The following is a 23,833-nucleotide window of genomic DNA, read 5'->3' on the forward strand; positions in this document are numbered from 1 at the left end:
AACCCCAAATATAGCCAACCCCCAGCCTGGCTCGACCCGGACCCCCACCACCTTCAAAAGCACCTTTGCCACCCCCACCCAGAACCCCTGCAGTGCCGGGCATGACCAAAACATGTGGGTGTGGTTTGCTGGGCTTCTCGAGCATCTCCCACACCTATCCTCTACCCCAGACTCGCAAACGTCCCGTCTACGAACAGATCTCTCAGTTGCACAACCCCAGCTCTCTGCCATGCTCCAAATCCCCCATCAATTCTCCCCGGGACAAACCTATGGTTATTTCTTATCGGGGACCGCACCGAGGCTCCCGTCCTTCCCCTATGTCGTCTCCACTGCCCCCAAATTTTTAGTGTTGCCACCACCACTGGACTTGTGGTGTATTTCTTCGGGGAGAACGGCAACGGCGCCGTCACCATTGCTTGTAGGCTGGTTCCCTTGCAGGACGCCATCTCCAATCTCTTCCATGCCGCTCCCTCCCCTTCTCCCATCCACTTACACACCATTGAGATATTGGCGGCCCAGTAGTATTCACTTAGGCTCGGTAGTGCCAGCCCCCCCCTATCCCTGCTACGCTGCAAGAACCCCCTCCTCACTCTCTGGGTCTTCCCGGCCCACACAAAACTCATGACACTTTTCTCAATTCTCTTGAAAAAAGCCTTCGTGACCATCACCGGAAGGCACTGAAACACAAAGAGGAATCTCGGGAGGACTACCATTTTGACCGGCTGCACCCTACCCACCAGTGACAGGGGCACCATGTCCCATCTCTTAAAATCCTCCTCCATCTGTTCCACCAAGCTTGTTAAATTAAGCCTATGTAAGGTTCCCCAACTCCTGGCTATCTGAATCCCTAAGTACCGGAAATCTCTTGTTACCTTCCTCAGCGGTAAGTCATCTATTCCCCTGCTCTGCTCCCCCGGATGCACCACAAACAACTCACTCTTACCCATATTCAATTTGTACCCCGAAAATTCCCCAAACTCCCTGAGTGTCTGCATTATCTCAGGCATTCCCTCCACTGGGTCCGCAACATACAGCAATAAATCATCTGCATACAAGGATACCCGGTGTTCTTCTCCTCCCCTGAGCACTCCCCTCCACTTCCTGGAGCCCCTCAGTGCTATGGCCAGGGGCTCAATCGCCAATGCAAACAGTAACGGAGACAGGGGACACCCCTGCCTCGTCCCTCTATGAAGATGGAAGTAATCAGACCTCTGTCTGTTCGTGACCACGCTCGCCACCGGGGCCCTATACAGCAGCTGTACCCATCCGATATACCCTTCTCCAAAACCAAATCTTCTCAGCACCTCCCACAAATAATCCCACTCCACTCTGTCGAATGCTTTCTCGGCGTCCATCGCCACCACTATCTCCGCCTCCCCCTCTGGTGGGGGCATCATCATTACCCCTAGCAACCTCTGTATGTTCGTGTTCAGCTGTCTCCCCTTAACGAACCCAGCTTGATCCTCGTGGACCACCCCAGGGACACAGTCCTCTATCCTCGTCGCCATCACCTTGGCCAGGAGCTTAGCATCTACATTTAAAAGGGAAATGGGCCTGTAGGACCCACACTACAGCGGGTCTTTTTCCTTCTTCAAAAGGAGCGATATCGTTGCCTCCGACATAGCCGGGGGCAGCTGCCCCCTTTCCCTAGCCTCATTAAAGGTTCTCGTCAAAAGCGGGGCCAGTAAGTCCATATACTTCCTATAAAATTCCACCGGGAATCCGTACGGTCCCGGGGCCTTCCCCGCCTGCATGCTCCCAATCCCTTTTACCACCTCCTCCATCTCAATCTGTGCTCCCAGTCCCGCCCTCTCCTGCTCCTCCACCTTGGGGAATTCCAGCTGATCCAAGAAACACATCATTCCCTCCTTCCCTTCCAGGGGCTGAGCCTTATATAACCTCTCATAAAATGCCTTGAACACCCCGTTCACTCTCTCCGCTCCCCGTTCCATCTCTCCCTCCTCATCTCTCACCCCGCCTATCTCCCTCGCTGCTCCCCTCTTCCTCAATTGGTGGGCCAGTAGCCGACTCGCCTTCTCTCCATACTCATACTGTACACCCTGTGCCCTCCTCCACTGTGCCTCTGCCTTACCCGTGGTCAGCAGGTCAAATTCCACATGTAGCCTTTGTCTTTCCCTGTACAGTCCCTCCTCCGGTGCCTCCGCATATTGCCTGTCCACCCTCAAAAGTTCTTTCAGCAATCGCTCCCTTTCTTTACCCTCTTGCTTCCCTTTATGTGCCCTTATGGATATCAGTTCCCCTCTAACCACCGCCTTCAACGCCTCCCAGACCACTCCCACCTGAACCTCTCCATTGTCATTAAGCTCCAAGTACCTTTCGATGCACCCCCTCACCCTTAAACATACCCCCTCATCCGCCAATAAGCCCATATCCATTCTCCAGAGTGGGTGCTGTTCTTTTTCCTCTCCTACCTCCAGGTCTACCCAATGTGGAGCGTGGTCCGAAATAGCTATGGCCGTATATTCCGTCCCGGTCACCTTCGGAATCAGTGCCCTTCCCAAGACAAAAAAGTCTATCCGTGAGTATACTTTGTGAACATGGGAGAAAAATGAGAACTCCTTACTCCTAGGCCTACTAAATCTCCAGGGGTCTACCCCTCCCATCTGCTCCATGAAGTCCTTGAGCACCCTGGCCGCTGCTGGCCTCCTCCCGGTCCTGGACCTCAACCGGTCCAGCCCTGGATCAAGCACCGTATTGAAGTCTCCCCCCATTACCAACTTTCCCGCCTCCAGGTCCGGGATACGTCCCAACATACGCCTCATAAAATTTGCATCATCCCAGTTCGGGGCGTATACGTTCACCAGAACCACCGCCTCCCCTTGCAATCTGCCACTCACCATCACATATCTACCCCCACTATCCGCCACTATGGTCTTTGCCTCAAACAGTACCCGTTTCCCCACTAAGATAGCCACCCCCCGTTCTTCGCATCTAAACCTGAATGAAACACCGGCCCCACCCATCCTTTACGTAGTCTGACCTGGTCTATCAGTTTCAGATGCGTCTCCTGCAACATAACCACATCTGCCTTTAATTTCTTTTGGTGTGCGAGTACCCGTGCCCTTTTAATCGGCCCGTTCAGCACTCTCACGTTCCACGTGATCGGCCGGGTTGGGGGGCTCTTTACCCCCCCGCCCCTTGTCGACTAGCCATCCCCTTTTTTAACCCAGCTCCTCACCCGGTTCCCACGTACCCGTGTATTCCCCCGACGGCGCCCTCCCGCCTCGACCACCCCATCCCATAACAGCTCCCCCTTCTCCTTAGCAGCAGCAACCCAGTTAACCCCCACCCCCTCCGCTAGATCCCCTTCTAGCGTAGTTCCACCCCCCATGTTGCTCCCAGAAGTCAGCGAACTCTGGCTGACCTTGGCTTCCCCCCTTGTCCTCGGCCCCCACTGTGCGAGGCCCCCTCCTTCCTGCGTCCCTGTTCCCGCCATAATTACCATAGCGCGGGAACAAAGCCCGCGTTTCCCACTCGGCCCCGCCCCTAATGGCCGGCGCCCACAGTTCCTCATACTCCGCCCCCCTCCCCCCCCCCCCCCCAACATGGGGAAGAGAGAAAAGTTACAGGATCGCAAGATTAACAAATTGAAAAATCATCTCCCCCCCCCCCCCCCTTTTTCCTCGCCCCACCACTTTGTCCCAAAAGTTCTTTCTCTCGCCAGACTATTCCAGCTTCTCGTCCACAATGAATGTCCACGCCTCTTCTGCCGTCTCAAAGTAGTGGTGCTTCCCTTGGTGTGTGACCCACAATCTTGCCGGTTGTAACATTCCAAACTGGATCTTCTTTTTGTGAAGCACCGCCTTAGCCCGATTAAAACTTGCCCTCCTTCTCGCCACCTCCGCACTCCAATCCTGGTATACGTGGATCACCGCGTTCTCCCACCGACAGCTCCGAGTTTTCTTCACCCATCTGAGGACCGTCTCTCTGTCATTATAGCGGAGAAACCTCACCACTATAGCTCGAGGTATTTCTCCAGCCCTCGGTCTTCGCGCCAAAACTCGATAAGCTCCCTCCACCTCCAAAGGGCCCGTCGGGGCCTCCGATCCCATTAGCGAGTGAAGCATCGTGCTCACATATGTCCTGACGTCCGCCCCTTCTGCGCCTTCGGGAAGACCCAGAACTCTTAAATTCTTCCTCCTCAAATTATTCTCCAGTACTTCCAGCCTTTCCACACACCTTTTGTGCTGTGCCTCGTGCGTCTCTGTCTTCACCACCAGGCCCTGTATTTCGTCTTCATTTTGAGCAGCCTTTGCCTTCACGACCCGAAGCTCCAGCTCTTGGGTCTTCTGCTCCTCCTTTAGCCCTTCAATCGTCTGTAATATCGGGGCCAACAGCTCCTTCTTCAACTCCTTTTTCAGCTCTTCCACACAGCGCCGCAGGAACTCATGTTGGTCCGGGCCCCATAACAAACGGCCACCTTCCGACGCCATCTTGCTTTGAGCTTGCCTTCCTTGCCGCTGCTCCAGAGGATCCTCCGCAATCCGGCCGCTATCCTCTCCCTTATCTATGCGTGTCCGGGGGGATTCCCTTCTGGTTTACCGCACAGTGTTTTTGGCCGTTTAAATTGCCATTGGGGCTCCTATTAAGAGCCCAAAACTCCGTTCCAACGGGAGCTGCGAAACGTGCGACCTAGCTGGTCATCGCCGCACCCGGAACTACCTGTTCCCTTGTTCTGACAGATAGATTGCCTTGACAGACATCCCCTGGATTTTCGAGCCTGCGAGATCTATAATTGCAACTTTCCAGGGTGAGACTTGCTCACTAGGGTCAGACTTGCTCACTCAGAAAGGAAGAATCTGTGCGGTTCTGTTGAGAGTTGGTAGTGGGCAGAGATGGGAATTGAAAGAAAGCCTTAAGCAGAGTCCACACTGCCCCATGCCCTGGTCCATTACTCCCTCAAGGTCCATCTACATTTCGCCAAGAAATGGATAACATTTAACTGCATGTCATAGAAACATAGAAAATAGGAGCAGGAGGATGCCATTTGGCCTTCATGCCTGCTCCGCCATTCATTATGACCATGGCTGATCATCCAGCTCAATAGCCTAATCTCGCCTTCCCCCCAAATCCTTTGATCCCTTCGCCCCAGTGCAATATCTAACTGCTTCTTTAAAACATACAATGTTTTGGTCTTAACTACTCCCTGTGGTGACAAATTCCACAGGCTCACCACTCTGGGTGAAGAAATTTCTCCTCATCTTAGTCCTAAATGGTCTATCCCATATCCTCAGACTGTGACCCTTGCTTGTGGGCACCCCCACCATTGGAAACATCCTTCTTGCATCTACCCTGTCTAGTCCTGTTCGAATTTTATAGGTTCTATGAGATCCCCCCTCATTCTTCTGAACTCCAACGAATACAATTCTAACCAACTCAATCTTTCCTTACATGTCAGGCCCGCTATCCCAGGAATCTGGCAAACCTTTGCTGCACTCCCTCTATAGCAAGAACATCCTTCCTCAGATAAGGAGACCAAACTGCGTACAATATTCCAGGTGTGGCCTCACCAAGGCCCTGTATAATTGGAGCAAGACATCCCTGCTCCTGTACTCAAATCCTCTTGCAAAGAAGGCCAGTATGCCATTTGTCTCCTTTCCTGTTTGCTGTACCTGCATGCTTACCTTTAGTGACTGATATATGAGGACATCCAGATCTCATTGTACATTCCCCTCTCCTAATTTATGGCCATTCAGATAATAGTCTGCCTTCCTGCTTTTGCTACCAAAGTGGATAATGTTGCTTTTGTCCAAAATACACTGCATTGCCATTCACTTGCCTACTCAACTTGCCAAATTACACTGAAGAATCTCTGCATCCTCCTCACATCTCACCCTCCCACCCAACCTTGTATCATCTGCAAATTTGGAGATATCATACTTTGTTACCTCATCTAAATCTTTAATATATATTGTGAATAGAATCATACAATTCTATGGGGTGGGGGGGATGGGGTGCAGGCAGGGGGGGTGTCCATTGGGTGGGCAGTTGTGGGGATGGGACAGGACGGTTGAGTTACAGGTGGCCAGCTCCCCTAGTCGACGAACCTGGAGGAAATCGAGTTGTCCAGTGCGCGGCCCTCCTCCGCATGCTCCTTGTTGGATGAGGTATGCCATTCCTCCGCCTCCGCATTCAGCATGTCAACCTTCTGCAATGCGATGTTATGGAGGACACAGCAGGCCACCAGGGTATGGGAAACCTTCCTAGGGCTGTACTGGAGGGCCCCAACCGAGTGGTCCAGACACCTGGACTGCGCATTCAGCACGCTGATGAATTGCTCAAGGGTGCTCCTGGTCGCTCGTTATAGTGGTTCTCCTTGTTGATCTGAAGCCTCCGGATAGGCGTCATCAGCCACGACCGCAGCGGATGACCCCTGTCACCCAGTAGCCAGCACCTCACCCGGGGAAGCAACTCAAAGGTGTTGGGAGCTGTCAAGTGTGTCAGAACAAGGGCATTGTCCACACTGCCTGGATAGCAGGCACAAACGTGCACGATGTTCAACTGGTGGTCACACTCCAGCTGCACATTCATCGAGTGGAAGCCCTTCCGATTGATGAAGGGCATTCCCTCATGCTCCCGTAAGAGGACATGCGTCCCGTCGATCACCCCCTGGATCTGGGGTATGCCGGCAATGGCGGCAAATCCTGCTGGCCGGGAAGCCTGGTGGGCTTGGTCCATGTCAAATGTCATGCATTGTGTCTCCTGGGTATACAAGGCATCCGTTAGGGCACGGATGTATATGTGCATAGAGATCTGGCATAAAAGTTTTGGGCGACCTTGCTGGCAACCAGGAGTGAGGTTCCAGATGCACCATGATCTGGCACAGGTGTCACACGATCTCAACAGCTGCAGTCATCGGCGACACGCCCTGTTCGGCAGGTCCTTGTATCCTTGTATGACAGGCGCTGCCGTAATACACAAGGCCTGTGCAATGCCTCCTTTCCACCTCCTCGCTCTACTGGGCAGCCGGCTCTCCATCGTCACAGGCTCCTTCTGCTCCTCTGGGGCAGGCTCCTGTTCTGAAGGATCCTCCCTGAGCAGCATCTGTTTATGCAGTCTCAGTGTACCCTCCAGGGCTGCGCTGGCCAGGCAGATGTCAACCACACCCGGCTGTACACCAAATTCCATTTTTTGCAGGGGGTAAAGGAGCAGGCATGTTACCATGGTGAACACTCACGTACCCATTGTGGTAGTATGCATTAGGGGTCATGTGGGACTGTGAAGCCGTGATGCTATTGGCTGAATGATCCCGGGTCCTGGTTGGCTGTTGATCCCTAGCTCCGCCCTGAAGGCGGAGTATAAGAACCTGGGCTTCTCCCCGCAGCTCCAGTCTGTTGCTGAACTGCGGGGAACAAGTCACGCTTAATAAAGCCTCATCGACTTCATCTCTATTCGTCTCTCTCGTAAGTCATTGTGCGCTACAATTTATTAAGCGTGCTTAAAGGACTATGGAGCTCAGGATCGCCCCGGAATGCCTGCGGATCAACCCCCACGCAGTGAACGCGGCAGCAGTTTTTAAACACTGGCAGGCTTGTTTCGAAGGCTACCTCCAAACGGCCACCGGCCGGATCACAGAAGACCAGAAACTACAGGTCCTGCACTCAAGGGTAAGCCCGGAAATTTACCCTCTCATAGAAGACGCAGAGGATTTCCCGACGGCGCTCGCAGCACTAAAGAGCGTCTACGTTCGTCCAGTGAACCAAGTCTACGCACGCTACCAACTCGCAACGAGACGGCAAAGTCCCGGAGAATCGCTAGAAGAGTTCTACGCCGCGCTGCTAATTTTGGGACGGGGCTGCGGCTGCCCGCCGGTAAACGCGACGGAACACACGGACATGTTAATTCGCGTGCGTTTGTGGCAGGTATGAACTCTCCCCAAATCCGCCAAAGACTTTTAGAAAAAGAGTCGCTAAGACTCTCAGAGGCACGGGCCATCGCAGCTTCCCTAGATGTGGCCTCGCAAAACGCCCGTGCCTACTGCCCCGACCGCGCGGCAGCCCCTTGGGCTCCGTGGACCCCCGTTGCGACAAACCCCCCTCCCCCCCCCCCCTCCCTCACAGGCTTGCGCGGTTAAGACGCCAGACCATCCCGGGGGGGCCCGCTGCTATTTCTGCGGGCAGGCGAAACACCCCCGGCAGCGCTGCCCGGCCCGCGCAGCGACTTGCAAGAGCTGCGGGAAAAAGGGCCATTTCGCGGCTGTGTGCCAGTCCCGGGGGGTCGCCGCTGTCCCCGGAGAAGAAAGAGTCCAGCGCATCCCAAACGCTCCCCAACCCCCCCCCCCCCCAGCGCCCCATGTGCGACACGCGGGCGCCGCCATTTTGGGTCCCGGCCACCACGAGGGGAGGATGGGCGCCGCCATCTTGTGACCCCCCAGCCATGTGCGATGCATGGGGGCGGCCATTTTGTCCACCCCCGACCACGTGCGATCCGTGGGGGCGGCCATCTTGGATGACAACAAAGGACCCCAGCATCGACGGCTCCGCGGGGTCCGAAGAAGACGCTGAGACACCACAACCACATCTGGCCTCGGTGACGCTGGATCAAGCACGGCCCCGGACGCTCCAGACGACGACAACAACGGTGCTGATCAACGGACACGAGACACCTTGCCTGATCGACTCCGGGAGCACCGAAAGCTTCATCCACCCCGACACGGTAAGACGCTGTTTTTTGACCATCCGTCCCAGTATGCAAAAGATTTCCCTAGCTGCAGGATCCCACTCAGTAGAGATCAAAGGGTTCTGCATAGTGACCCTAACGGTGCAAGGAAGGGAGTTTAAAAACTACAGGCTCTTCGTCCTTCCCCAACTCTGCGCACCCACATTACTGGGATTAGATTTCCAGTGAAACCTGCAGAGCCTAACGTTTCAATTCGGCGGCCCAATACCCCCACTCACTATCTGCGGCCTCGCAACCCTCAAAGTTGAACCGCCATCCTTGTTTGCAAACCTCACCCCGGATTGCAAACCCGTCGCCACTAGGAGCAGACGATACAGCGCCCAGGACCGGACATTTATCCGGTCCGAAGTCCAGCGGTTGCTGAAGGAAGGCATAATCCAGGCCAGCAATAGTCCCTGGAGAGCACAGGTGGTAGTAGTAAAGACCGGGGAGAAGCAAAGGATGGTCATAGACTATAGCCAGACCATCAACAGGTACACACAGCTAGATGCGTAGCCTCTCCCCCGCATATCCGACATGGTAAATCGGATTGCCCAATATAAGGTCTTCTCCACCGTGGACCTCAAGTCCGCCTATCACCAGCTCCCCATCCGCCCAAGTGACCGCAAGTACACAGCCTTCGAGGCAGATGGGCGACTATACCACTTCCTAAGGGTCCCATTTGGCGTCACAAACGGGGTCTCGGTCTTCCAACGGGAGATGGACCGAATGGTTGATCAACACGGGTTGCAGGCCACGTTCCCGTATCTCGACAACGTAACCATCTGCGGCCACGATCAGCAGGACCACGACGCCAACCTCCAAAAATTCCTCCAGACCGCAAACGCCTTGAACCTCACATACAACGAGGACAAGTGCGTGTTTAGCACAAACCGGCTGGCCATCCTGGGATACACAGTGCGCAATGGGATAATAGGCCCCGACCCCGAACGCATGCGCCCCCTTATGGAATTTCCCCTTCCCCACTGCTCCAAAGCCCTGAAACGATGCCTGGGTTTTTTTTCATATTACGCCCAGTGAGTCCCCCAGTATGCAGACAAGGCCCGCCCACTAATACAGACTACTACCTGCCCCCTGTCGACAGAGGCTCGCCAGGCCTTCAGCCACATCAAAGCGGATATCGCAAAGGCCACGATGCGCGCCATCGACGAGTCCCTCCCCTTCCAGGTCGAGAGCGACGCCGCCGATGTAGCTCTAGCGGCCACCCTTAACCAAGCAGGCAGACCCGTGGCCTTCTTTTCCCGAACCCTCCACGCCTCAGAAATCCGCCACTCCTCAGTGGAAAAGGAAGCCCAAGCCATAGTGGAAGCTGTGCGACATTGAGGCATTACCTGGCCGGCAAGAGATTCACTCTCCTCACTGACCAACGGTCGGTAGCTTTCATGTTCGATAATGCACAGCGGGGCAAAATTAAAAATGACAAGATCTTAAGGTGGAGGATCGAGCTCTCCACCTTCAACTACGAGATCTTGTACCGTCCCGGAAAGCTGAACGAGCCGTCCGATGCCCTATCCCGCGGCACATGTGCCAACGCACAAATAGACCGTCTCCAAACCCTCCACGAGGACCTCTGCCACCCGGGGGTCACTCGGTTCTACCATTTTATAAAGTCCCGCAACCTCCCCAACTCCGTGGAGGAGGTCCGTACTGTCACCAGGAACTGCCACATCTGCGCTGAGTGCAAACCGCATTTTTTCAGGCCAGATAGAGCGCACCTGATCAAGGCTTCCCGCCCTTTTGAACGCCTCAGTCTGGATTTCAAAGGGCCCCTCCCCTCCACCGATCGAAACACATACTTCCTGAACGTGGTGGACGAGTACTCCCGTTTCCCTTTCGCCATCCCCTGCCCCGACATGACAGCGGCCACAGTTATTAAAGCCCTTAGCACTATATTCACACTGTTCGGTTGCCCCGCATATATCCATAGCGACAGGGGGTCCTCCTTCATGAGTGACGAGCTGCGCCAGTTCCTGCTCAGCAAGGGCATAGCCTCGAGCAGGACGACCAGCTACAACCCCCGGGGGAACGGCAAAGTAGAGAGGGAGAACGGCACGGTCTGGAAGACCGTCCTACTGGCCCTACGGTCCAGGGATCTCCCAGTTTCACGGTGGCAGGAGGTCCTCCCGGACGCTCTCCACTCCATCCGGTCGCTGCTGTGTACCACCACTAACCAAACGCCTCATGAGCGCCTCCTTGTCTTCCCCAGGAAGTCCTCCTCCGGAACGTCGCTGCTGACCTGGCTGGCGGCCCCAGGACCCATCCTGCTCCGGAAACATGTGCGGGCGCACAAGTCGGACCCGTTGGTCGAGAGGGTTCATCTCCTCCACGCGAACCCGCAGTACGCCTACGTGGCGTACCCCGACGGCCGACAGGACACGGTCTCCCTGCGAGACCTGGCGCCCGCCGGCAACACGCACACCCCCCCGACACCGATCACCCCCTCCCTGCCACCGGCGCACCCCGCGACCACCCCCTTCCCGGGAGGATCGGTCCTCCTCCCATGTCCGACCAGGAGTGAAACAGAAGCAGACACCGAAAAGCTCCCGGAGACGACAACGCGGGAACAAGCACCTGCACCACCACCGGGGCTGAGGCGATCAACAAGGAAGACCAGACCGCCCGCTCGACTCGTGGCATCGGTGTAACACAAGAATGTTGTGGACTTTAACGAGAATGTTCTATTTCCTCTTACGAATATTGTAAATAGTTCACAAACCCTGTACATAGCCCAGTGTAGGGCTAAGATTGTAATGACATGCCAAAAAATGTTTTTCCTCCCAGGACCAGTCTTGTAAACCCCTACCACCATGCGAAGCACCACCCCGCCGGGTTCATTTTTAACAAGGGGTGAATGTGGTAGTATGCATTAGGGGTCATGTGGGACTGTGAAGCTGTGATGCTATTGGCTGACAGATCCCGGGTCCTGGTTGGCTGTTGATCCCTAGCTCCGCCCTGAAGGCGGAGTATGAGAACCTGGGCTTCTCCCCGCAGCTCCAGTCTGTTGCTGAACTGCGGGGAACAAGTCACGCTTAATAAAGCCTCATCGACTTCATCTCTATTCGTCTCTCTCGTAAGTCATTGTGCGCTACACCCATCTAGGTCCAACAGGCTAGGCGATGGCCTGGCTTGCGCTGTAGTCACTATCCCAGCTCCAAATTCTAGTCCCAACCCCCCCCCCCCCCCCCCCCCCCCGGCCATTCCCCCCACACTCTTCCCTCCACACTGCACCCTTGGGCCCGCATCAACGGGGAGGGGAGGGTGCACTGGTTCCCCGAAAACCATCCCTGCCAGCGTTACGCTATGCGGCCCCTGTCATGCGCCTTCCTGTGGGGTCTACCGTGGGTGCTTTCCTAGGGTGGGCCGCCTCCCCTGCCAGCTGGGTGGCACCCGGTTGCAGGGAGGGGCACTGCCTGCCACTGACCAGTACTATGCCTGGAAGCATGCGTGCGGGCAGGGACCACAGATGGGGCCATGCAAGGGCGTGTGCACCCATTGGGACCATAGCTGTAGTATGCCGTGGGTCCTCTGTGATGCACAGGTCGTGTCTTTCTGACCGGGGGCAGGATGGATAGGAGCAGATGCGCAGTGGGCAGGTGGGCCTTGATGATGGCCGGTATTTCAGGGAGAGTTGCAAAGGCCACGGTGCATGCGTCCACTGTTCAGGCTGCACTCTGCACCCCCCAATGCAGTGTGACATCATCCAGGATGTGTGCACTGAGGGGTGCCACACCTAGTGGGCCAGTGGCTGCGCTCGGCCAGTTGGGTCGGCTGGGGTCTGGGGGTGCCTGGGGGGCAGTGGGGGCATCCGTATTGTCGGTGGCGCCTCTGTACATTTTAAAGACATAGTGGGCAGTGAGTGGAGTACGCAGCGAGATGTCTGCTTTGCAGGCTGCGACAATGGCAGCCCGTGCCCACCCACTCCAGTCCTGGTGTGGCACCCCAAATCCATGACCTGTCATCTTTTTGAAAGCGAGTATTTAACTTGCATCTATTCCTTTATTACACTGTGCATTTAATACTTTTTATGTACTGAATTATATTTCAGATTGAAGTGAAGAACTCTATAAGCCAGTTCATGGCATTCGTACACAAAAGTGTCCAAGAGACATCTTCAGTCTACCTATCTACTGAAAGACGCTACAACTACACCACACCAAAATCATTTTTGGAACAAATAAAACTCTATCAAAGCCTGCTCTCTAAGCAAAGGAAAGACTTGGTTGCAAAAATGGATAGACTTGAAAATGGTTTGGCCAAACTTGATAGTACTGCTGGGCAGGTTTGTAGAATTGTTTCATCTTTACTTCTACCTTCACTAAGTATAGAAGTGTAGCCGAACCCAAATTTTTATCGGACTCTTGGCCAATATACAACAAGCAGTCAAACTTCTATTAGTGATAACTATTATTTTACATTTGATGCAAAAGACTGGCCATATAATAATAATCTTTATTAGTGTCTTAGATATTGTGAGAACAATAAGTGCATTATTTAAAGAATATTCGTCAAAGACATCGGACAAATCTTTTTCCCTCTTCCAGCACATTCATATCTGAAAGGTTGGTTGGAACATATCAATCAGGAGATTTATAAGATTTATAAGAAAGAAATGTTATCTCACCTCGGAACATCCTGAACATAAAATATATTAGCAATTATGTAATCCCAAACAAATCAGCACAGTGTTCCGAACAACTAAGTGAACCAATTGGGGCTGAAATTTGACAGTTTATTTGTAAAATAAAAGAATAACGTGAGTTTAAGTCCCTTTTGAGGGTCAAATTCATAGGTTTTTGTTATTGTCATGGATAGCCAATCATCTGGATTTTAAAGATCTAGAATGTGGTACTCTTAGTCATGACAGATTTTAACCTCCATCCACAGTAAAGGATATCAAAGGGTATATAAGTTTCTCTGTGTGGATTCATTAGTTTGTAGTACACATGGAATAGAAGAGACTGAGGCAGCATCAAAAAGGAATGCTGCCATCTGCTTTATGTTTAATCCGGAAGAGTTTGAGTGGCTGAATAAGGAGCTATGCCTGTGAGTAATAACCTTTGGATTAATTAGGCTACTTTCTACCCAATGTCATTGTAATAACCCTTATGAAACCCACTGGGACAGCCAAATTGGTATATAGCTCCCCCACTGGGGGAGGGGGGGGTTGGGGGGTGGGGGGGTCGGATGCCTAGCACCTAGGACTCATGAAGCTAACACCGGGACCGGCATGTTTGGTAGTCCTGGTTGGACCTATGTGCTGTTTATGGATCACCTTCTCTGATCTGAAGATTTTACACTGGCGATGAGGAAAAACTTTGATTGTGACTCTGGAGCTCTGGACCGCACTTGAATTCCTCAGCACAAAATCAAGGTCAGAGAGAATTTTAAAATGCCGCTTTTTGTAAGGATGGAGGCCTTTGATGCAGGAGTGGAATTTGGGCCCATTATACTGAGTGAATGCGGTATTTCTTCCAGGCAAATTCTATTATACGAGCCAACCTGTAACAGGTAACACTCCTGACTCAACGGGGCCCCAACTTTCAGTGTGATCAAAAGCCTTACCTATCCGGCAGCCCTACATTCGAAGATCTTTAAAGAGCTAGTTGCGCTTGTTACAGACCATTACGACCCCAAACCATCAGTGATCGTGCAGAGGTGCCAGTTCAACATTGAGCAACTTGAAGTGGAACATGGCCCCTGAAGTGGAACATGGCCCCCTGAACTGGGCCGGCAAAGTCAACACGTTATGAGCAACCACAGTCATCCTGTGGCTCCCACGAGTGCATCGATGCCACTGGCATAGGCCACAACGCTGGGCCACTTTCTCAATGTCTGAGTTGATTCCGGCCACCAGACGTAATTCTGAATGAACATCTTCGTTTTTGACACCCCTCGGTGTCCATTGTGAAGGTCCTGTAACAGCAGTGCGCGTCTGCATTCCGGGACGACTCTCCGTGTCTCCCATGATAAGAAGCAATCCTCCACGCTGAGCTCTTGGAGTTTGGTAGTATAGGCCATCAGGTCGCCGGGCAAAACGCAATTTTGGGCTCCGTATTGAACAATGTGGAGGACCCAGGATAACTGTGGGTCCATTTAGGTCTACTCTTTGATTCCAACCACCGTGACCAGTAGAGACTTCATGAAATGGAATTCAGCGATGATCTCCGCACTTGAGACGGGTGCCGTCGGCTGTGGTGTGAGGGAGCTGGCTCAATGTGTCAGCATGCGGGATCTGTGTGCCAGGGTGATGTTTTCGGGTGTATTCATACTCGGCTTATAGCAAAGTCCACCGTTGGACCCTCGTCGATGCAATCAGAGGGATTACTCGATCTTCCTCAAATAACCCAGGCAGGGGCTTGTGATCTGTCTAGACTATAAACGGGTGACCTTGATGTACTGGTGGAACCTGCCAATCCCAAAAACGACAGCCAGGCCCTCCTTCTCAATTTGCATGTAATTGTGCTCTGCGTCGGCTGGCATGCGGAATGCGAATGCGATAGCCTGTTCCAATCTGTCACGCATTTGGTGCGCGATGGTGGCCACCACTCCGTAAGGAGCAGCGTCACATGGGCTTAATGGGGTCGAAATGGGTGAGCAATTTCTCGGAGGACAATTTCTGTTTCACCTTCGCGAATGCCTTCTGCTGCGGGGGCCCCATTCCAACAGAGGTGCCCCTTCTTCAAAAGCTGGTGGAGAGGGCTGAGCAGCATTGCCAACTTGGGGATAAACTTCCCATAATAATTGACCAGCCCGAAGAAAGAGTGTAGCACGGTTTGACCACTTCGGATGGATGCCTTCCCGATTGCTCACGCTTTGTCCTCCACTGGGTGTAGGCTGTGTCGGTCCACCCGATACCCAAGTAGCTGACCTCAGGGGTGATAAAAACGCTCTTCTCCCTCAGAGGCGGGGATGCAGGTCTGCTCAAAACACCTGAAGACTTCAGTCAGGTTGTCCAAGTGTTCTCTGTCCAAGGCTCCAGTGATGAGGATGTCTTCCAAATACATAGCCACCGTGAGCAGACCCCGCAGGATATTCTCCATTACCCACTGAAATATTGCCCGGTCTGAGGAAACCCCGAATGGTAACCAGTTTTACCCGTATAGCCCCCTCTGGGTGTTGATGGTGACAAAGTGTCTTGAACCAGTATCCAGGAGCAACTGAAGGTACGCGTGGCTCATGTCAAGTTTGGTAAACATCTTGCTGCCGCTCAGCTTGGCGTAAAGATCCTCGATGCATGGGACCAAGTAACAGTCGAGACGGGAGACCAATTGAGACTACAATGTTGTAGTCCCCGCATAACTACATGGATCCATCAGGCTTCAGCACAGGTACTACTGGCACAACCCAGTCAGTGAAGTGGATGATTTCCAAGCATTCCAGGCGATCCAGCTCAGCGTCGACCTTGGGGTGTAATGCATATGTTACTGGCTGGACATGGAAATACCGGGGCTGTGCATGCGGGTCTATGTAAATTTTTTGCCATGGCTTCCTTGATGGTACCAAGACCTTTGGTGAAGACCCCTGGAAACTTTGCCAGGACTCCTTCCGGGCTGTGGGGGTACATGCAGCAGACTCGCTGCCAGTCCAGCTTCAAGTAGCGCAGCCAGTCACAGCCTAACAAACTGGGACCGCCACCGCAGACCACCACCAAGGGCAAGCATGCCGACTGGTACCAGAGAGAGTTGCCTTTCATGGCCAGAAGCTCTCATATACGTGGCCAACCTGGCATCCATCTCTTGTAGGGCCAGAGTCTGGAGACCAGATCGATTCTCGCTGAATGTACAGTGGCTTACAACTGAGACAGCCCCCGCTGGTGTTGAGCTCCATCTCGATGGAGTGTCCTTCGAACTGCAGCGCTGTCCGGATGGGTACGACTCTGGGCGCGGTCACACAATGAAGCTGTTTGCAGGCATCGTCCTGGTCATTAACATAGAATGCTTGTGCGCGAGGGGCTCGGTAACCTCTGGATGGGCGGCGGGGAACAGCATCCTCGCGGGATCGTCTGGGGTCTTGGTTTCGGCACCCGGCCGGTTACCTGTGGCCGCCGTCTTGGTATCCTGATTCGGGAAAGCTGTCCCGGTAAGCCTCGAGTGTCTTCAGTCCACAGGTGCATCCGTGAAGTGATGGCACTCTGTATGCCCAAGCATCAGACTATATCACATTCGAGCTGAACCAGCTTTATGGCGACGACCTCTGTTCCTGTGACTCGTCACCAGGATCGAACCCGGGTCCTCGGCGGCGTGAGGCAACATTGCTAATCACTGCGCCACCGTGTGAGCTAGGTTTTGTGGTTAACAAATTTGTTCTTTCTTTAACTCCAGAAAATCTTATTTGATTGTCCTCTATTTCTCACAGATCAAATAACTAAATGCATTTGGATTTGGAAAAGCCATAACCTCAAGAAAACAAAACTTAAAACCTTTGTTGTGAACAACCAAGATGGTTGAAGATGCAATAGAATCTGTGTACACTATACTCTCAAGCACTGCGTTCCAGACCTTAACAACTCATTGTGTAAAAGATTTTTTAAATGTATACATTGCTTAAGTCATCCATTGGTTCATCACCTTTCCACCAATGAGAACATTTTCTCCCTATCTCTTCTGTGCAGCCCCCTCGTGAGTTTGAATATGTCTATCAAATCACCTCTCAACCTTATATTTTTCAAGTAGAACAACCTAACCTCTTTTATGTACTGTAAAAATGAAAATAAGAACTATGGGTATGCCTTTATACATAGGTAGATGATTTAAAAAGCAAACTTGCTGTACAAGAAGTGGAACTGCAACAGAAGAATGAGGACGCAGACAAATTAATTAAAGTTGTTGGACAGCAAACGGAAATTGTTACAAAAAATAAAAAAATTGCCGATGAGGAAGAGAAAAAAGTCCAAATCATTAATGAGGTACCTCATTTTGCATTAACTGTCCCTTTTCATTTTTACAAATTTGAAGAGGTTGTTAGTTTTAATCATGCTTGTTTTTAATATTTAGAATGTAAGAGAAAAACAACAGTCTTGTGAAGAAGATTTAGCAAAAGCAGAACCAGCTTTAATTGCAGCCCAAGAAGCACTGAATACATTAAATAAGGTATAACTAGGAACTACTGATTAATATACAATGACATTGTTCATGAGTTGTATATGATTCATCATATTTAGGATGGTTCTCATTCTGACCTTGAAAGTTGGTCACTTTGGACCTGGAAGCACTGCACTGCAATGCTGGAAGTGGAATATGTCAGCTGGGGTCTTTGAAGCAGAACATAGGAATATGAGGAAAGCACATTTGGATTGGGAAGCTAACTTAGCATTTGTGAAGATGGTTGATGCAAAAAATCATGGCTAACACATACGTATGGATAATTATATGAAGTGAATTTCTGTCTGCTGTAATTGCTAAATTGCCCTTAGTGTCCAAAAAGGTGAGGTGGGGTTTACTCGGTTACGGGGATGGGGTGGAGGCGTGGGCTTAAGTGGGGTGCTCTTTCCAAGAGTCGGTGCAGACTCAATGGACCAAATGGCCTCCTTCTGCATTGTAAATTCAATGATACAGAGAGGTGAGGATGCACGACCCCTTCACCCACATGACCTGTCTCAAATTAGTTGTTCATCTCAGACAAAATTATCCTTCCCTCACACTGACGACATGGCCAAAGTCTCACAGGATTACCATCTAATGAGGCCAGGCCTTTCGGAGTTGTTTCTCCCCACCCTCACCACCCAAGAGATCACCTTGGATGAGAGCTCTGAGGAGATCACAGGCAAAGCATTACAGAGACACCCCCATCGGTGAGCAACATTAGTGGACAAGCTTCTAGGGCACAATCTGGTGAGCACCACACAGTGCTGATGCACATCAGGTGGAGACAGGAACATCCAAAGTAGACAGTAGTTGGAAGTCTCCTGTATCCCAGGCACAGCTGGGCCGCAGCCACATGCTGAGCCTCTGCACAAGGCTCTCCCAGAGCTGATGCTGATTGTAGAACACAACCATGAGATTCAAGAGGGGGTGTCAACAACATCCCAGTGACTGCAAGGCCGATTGGAGGAGTCCCAAAGGTTTCAGGCACAGTAGATGGTGCCGACAATGCATGGCACCAAGGCCAACACTGCTCGGGTAGCAACCACAATGGAAAACCTGGAGTACGACATTCTTGGTGGTTCAAGGCATGGCTCACTCTCTGACAACCATGGCTGAGGGCCTCAACATCATGCCCAAGTCACTGAGGGATGTATCCCAGATGCAGGTGGACATTGATGAGGCACTGCACAGCATTGCCCAGCCACTGAGGAGCATCGCTGAGGGCATGCACACTATGGTGCAAACAAATGAAAGTCTCGAAGACTGGCTACGCCAGATGACTCCGAAGCCTCTAGAGCTCACTCCAGAAGCACATCAGGTTAAAGTCACTACTGAGAGCAGTTATTAGTTTTAAATCACCAAAGGATTGATTTACAGTCATTAGATTACAGAGAGAGAGACAACTGCACCTTCTGGCTGTATTAGCCAGGTCTGAAAACGAAACTAATACACACCCTGCAGCAAACAGCCTAAAACAAAAGTAAAAAGCTGACAGACCGTGTAGCCACCTGGGTTGGCCAATTCACGACATAAAATGGAGAACAGCAAAGGCTGAAGGGAAATTCAGCCAACACAGGCAGAAACTAGCAGGTGCAAGTTTACTGTGTATTAGACTCTGCAAAAGCCCAGACAGCATCGATACCAGCAACTATCGCCATAATAATGTAGCAGCCATCTACATACTAATGAGCGAACCCCGGGAACAATCAAAACATTTAAGGTAAACAAGGCCAAGCCAGACTCCTCGGCGCCAGCAGGAGCCAACACAAAAGAGGTTAATGGACACCTAAACATCGCCCAACGATCAGGGAACCGCTCCAGCATTGGAGAAATCGAACCAAGCGATTGGAATGGAGTCCAATCACTTGAAACCAGGTACGGGGTCCGCCCCGAAGGGCAGGAAGCCCCTGGGGACCATAAAGTAAAGCCCCCAAGTTCAAATCGTCCTTCTTGACAGGGTCACTTAGCAACGTGAACCAACCCTTGACAGTGACCTGTCCAGCTGCCTCCAAAGAACGTAAGTTTCAAGTCAACGCTCGCTACGAGATAGGCGCTCCTAGCTACCAGTCCATGCCAGCTTTTGAATTCCGCAGACTCAGATCCCGAACGAAAGGCCATTTGTTCCCCTGACCTGGTGGGCCAGTCCGAAGCTAAGTATAGGCCTGTTAGTGATAGGAATAGCTTAGAAAGTAGAGTTTATGCATGAGTAGCGATTTACTGTGTATAATAAATGTGCTTTGATTTGAATCTTACTAATTGGTGTATTGAGTTATTGATCATTACTTGAACTTGAACCTCGTGGCGGTATCATAAAGATACCTGGCGACTCTAGAGCAAAGGTTATAAAACAGAGCCAATTGAACCAACCAAAAGTAGCAACATATTACTGGCGACATCCTGACAGGACCCGATCTAGAAGTGGCTTAACCACTCCGGGAGAACCCAAAATCTGAATTAGAAATCTAATTGGGAACAGAAAAACCACAAGTGTTCAAGCAGTTCTGATCAATCCTCATAATTGGGAAGTGTGTTAATGCATGCGTAACTAACAGGGCGATAAGGTAAACTGATAGATTTTTTGTTGTGACAAAACTGTCGGGAGTTAGTATTCCGGAAAATAGCGAAAGCCGTACCTGTAATTACAGCACCGCCTTAATACCCCTTGTTCCAAATTTCAAGAGAAGCATTCAGATAAGAAAGATGGCACTGCAGGCAATGCAAGGCCTCATGAACCCCAAAGAATTTGTGGTCGCAGCGACCAGCAGCAGTAGAGTCGGACAGTGTCCCATTTGGGAAGAGGAAATCAGAAAGTACCTCAAAGGGAAAGGGTGGCCCCTTTGGAGCGAATTCTGTAACAATGAGGAAACAGGACCTGGGAGTATAGGACATACTTGGTGGGAGAACCTGAGCGAGATTCACAAGAAGAGTTTAGGAAAAGCTCGCAAGCCGATGGCAATCGTGTCCTGTTTGGCGCAATTGCGAGGCACAGAGGAGGTCGTTAGGATGCTCCGGAAAGAGATAGAAGGCATACATCGAATGAGCAAGGTCGATGTCAGCGAGGTAGAGAAAGAGAACGTAGAGTTAAGGAGGAAGTTGGCAGCAAAAGACGGAGAGGTGGATGATGCCAGGTGGGCACACCAGTCTTGTCTGGCACACCTAAGCAGCTTCCAATCCCAGTACGAAAAGGCCTATCAGGACACGCAACGTGCAGTCCTGGTACGAGAGGAAACCGAGAAGCAGGTAGAGGCATTGCAGAGGCAGTGTAGTGACCTGAAGGCAGCGTTAAGAGCACTCCATGCTGCCACCACGGAGCAAAGACAAAGCTCATTAGATCACGCAAAGTGCCGGAAGCAGATTGCAGAATTGCAATCTCTGCTTTCAGTTCAAAAAGGATTCCAGGAAACCTTTGGATCACAGCTAGATGAGGAAGACGGCCCTGATTGGGAAGAATTGAGTGAGACAGCGCAGAGATATGTTCAGGGAACATGTGCGCAGGGAAAGCCCCAGAAGAGAAAAGCGCTCCAACCCCCCACAGAGCAGATCGTTCAGGCACCAATGAACCCAGTCACCACCCACCGCACAGCCACATTGGACGACACGGAATTTCTGTACACCACCCCCTTAACAGTGACCCAATTACGGGATGCGTGCGATAAAATCAAACCGTTCCTCCCCACCTCAGACCCCCACCACTTCTTTGCCAGAGTAAAACAACAGGCTACCATGTACGGCCTGGATGAGCGAGAGCACATGAAGCTCACAGTTTTGAGTGTAGACCCATTCGATCGTAGCAGCCCTTCCCGACCCACAGAATGTAGGAGGAGGCACCCTTGCAGAAATGCATACCGTGATCCTAGACGCGATCGGGTATAACAGGGGTGACCCCGTAGATGGCCTCAATAAGTGCAGGCAAAAGAATACCAAGCACCCCACAGCGTTTGCTGGACGCTTGTGGATGCATTTCGCAGCAGTTTTCAGAGACTTAGACCGCGCCCATTTGTCCCCAGACAACATGGCCAAATGGACCCGCATCCTTATCTCCCATGCCACAGAAACAGGACAAAAAGCTTGTGCCAATTATGATCCCTCAGAGGAGGCTCATAATGAGAAATGGGTTGTAAAAAGATTGTCCCGCACCTGGGAGCAATCTGTTCAAAACAAACCCACGAATAAAAATCCCGAAGAACAGCAGGCAGAAGCAGACATACACGCAGTTAAGGCACACCAGAACCCCGCATGGGTAAATGAAGGCAGGAACAGCACCCCACAAAAGTCACAGGAGTGTACAACTGTGGACAGTTGGGACACTTTGCAAGAGAATGCAATGCCCCACAAAAGCAACAGAGAGCCCAGCAGACAGGCACTCTAAATAAGAACAGGACACAGCCAATACGTAGCATTAGCACCCGTTCCGATCAGACGGACCTGACCGGAACGGACTGACGGTGTTCGGGCTTCCCCAGTTGGGTCTGCAACACCCTTTGGGATAGGACCGGCAGACCAGTAGTTGCAGCAAAAATACGGGGACAGCCCATCGAGTTTCTCTGGGACACAGGAGGGTCCCGCACCACAATAAATTCCTCCACCATGTTTCAAAAGGACACGTGGCCCACTACAGCCACCATCACCCTCAGCGGCTTTACAGGCCACTCACAGCAGGGACACATCACCGCCCCTGAAACCATTCAAATCGGCAACATCACCACCAAGCACCCCATAGTTTTAGTCGATCTACCCCACACAACAGAACACATTTTAGGCATAGATTTTATGAATTCCCACAATCTGTTCTTTGATCCAGTCAACCAATGTGTTTGGAGAATGGCAAAATCCGCAAGAGCCCCCGCAACGCTCACCATAGGAGAATATGCAAACAAGATTAGCGCAGTAGGTGAATTTTGGTTTGACCCGACCACGATTAGCACGGACAAGCAGGTTAGGGCAGTTCTGCAGAAGCACAGGACAGCATTCGCGACCCACAAATACGACTGTGGCCGGATGACTGATTCAGTACAAATCACAGGACCTGACCTTAGACCCCAAAAGCAATATGGATTTCCCCAAGAGGCAGAGGGAGAAATCGCAAAAGTTATCGACAGCTTATTAGAGCAGGGCGTACTTAGATCAGTAGCCTCTACTAATAATGCCCCGATTTGGCCAGTGAGAAAGCCCGATGGATCATGGCGACTGACCATCGATTACCGGGAATTCAACAAAATCACCCCCGCAGCAGCCCCCACGGTAGCCACAAGTCCCGAGACCATGCTCAAACAGGGACTCAACTCTCAATTCTTTACGGTTTTGGACGTTAGTAATGGATTCTGGTCCATTACATTGGCAAAAGATTGCCAATACAAATTTGCCTTCACTTTTAAAAACCAGCAGTACACGTGGACATGCCTTCCACAAGGATTCCACAACTCCCCCTCGATTTTCCACCGACAGCTGGCAAATGGATTATCGAAATTTTCTCACCCCGAATGTCTGGTCCAGTATGTGGACGACCTATTACTGCAGACAGACACCAAGGAAGAGCACATCGAGCTTCTGTCCGAACTCCTGGAACTCCCACAGAAAATTGGATGTAAAGTTAACCCCAAAAAGGCCCAGATTTTCGGAAACAAGGTGATGTATTTGGGTACAATTATCACGCACGGTAAACTCGAGATCGAGCATAAAAGGATTGACTCGATTGCCAAATTTCCTCTTCCCCAGAACGTTTCAGCCCTCTGGTCATTTTTAGGACTGGTTGGCTACTGCCGAAACCACATTGACAGTTTCGCCAGCAAGGCAGCACCCCTCTCAGACCTCCTAAAGAAAGGTGCCCCCTGGGAATGGCTTCTGCAGTAATCTGATGCTGTGGACTCGTTGAAAAGAGCACTCAGAGCAGCCCTCGCACTACAAGTTCCAGACCCGCTTTCCCCCTATGCTATAGAGGTAGCAAGCACAGACCGCACCCTTTCGGCCGTGCACCTCCAGGAACGGCACGAACAGTTAAGGCCCATGGCTTACGCCTCCAGAGTTTTAGATGCTGTGGAGCAGGGATTTTC

General features: G+C 51.7%; 1 protein-coding gene across 1 annotated transcript in view; it reads left to right on the forward strand.

The window, feature by feature from the left end:
* Positions 1 to 23,833, forward strand: part of LOC140395604 (dynein axonemal heavy chain 17-like) — an 896,966-nt gene that overhangs the window by 666,743 nt on the left and 206,390 nt on the right. The window contains exons 57-59 of the mRNA XM_072483576.1: positions 12,746 to 12,979; positions 17,441 to 17,605; positions 17,694 to 17,789. Coding sequence (XP_072339677.1) covers positions 12,746 to 12,979; positions 17,441 to 17,605; positions 17,694 to 17,789 — 495 coding nt within the window. The remainder of the gene's footprint in view (positions 1 to 12,745; positions 12,980 to 17,440; positions 17,606 to 17,693; positions 17,790 to 23,833) is intronic.

The sequence above is a fragment of the Scyliorhinus torazame genome, chromosome 18 (assembly GCF_047496885.1).
Source record: "Scyliorhinus torazame isolate Kashiwa2021f chromosome 18, sScyTor2.1, whole genome shotgun sequence".
Lineage (NCBI taxonomy): Eukaryota > Metazoa > Chordata > Chondrichthyes > Carcharhiniformes > Scyliorhinidae > Scyliorhinus > Scyliorhinus torazame.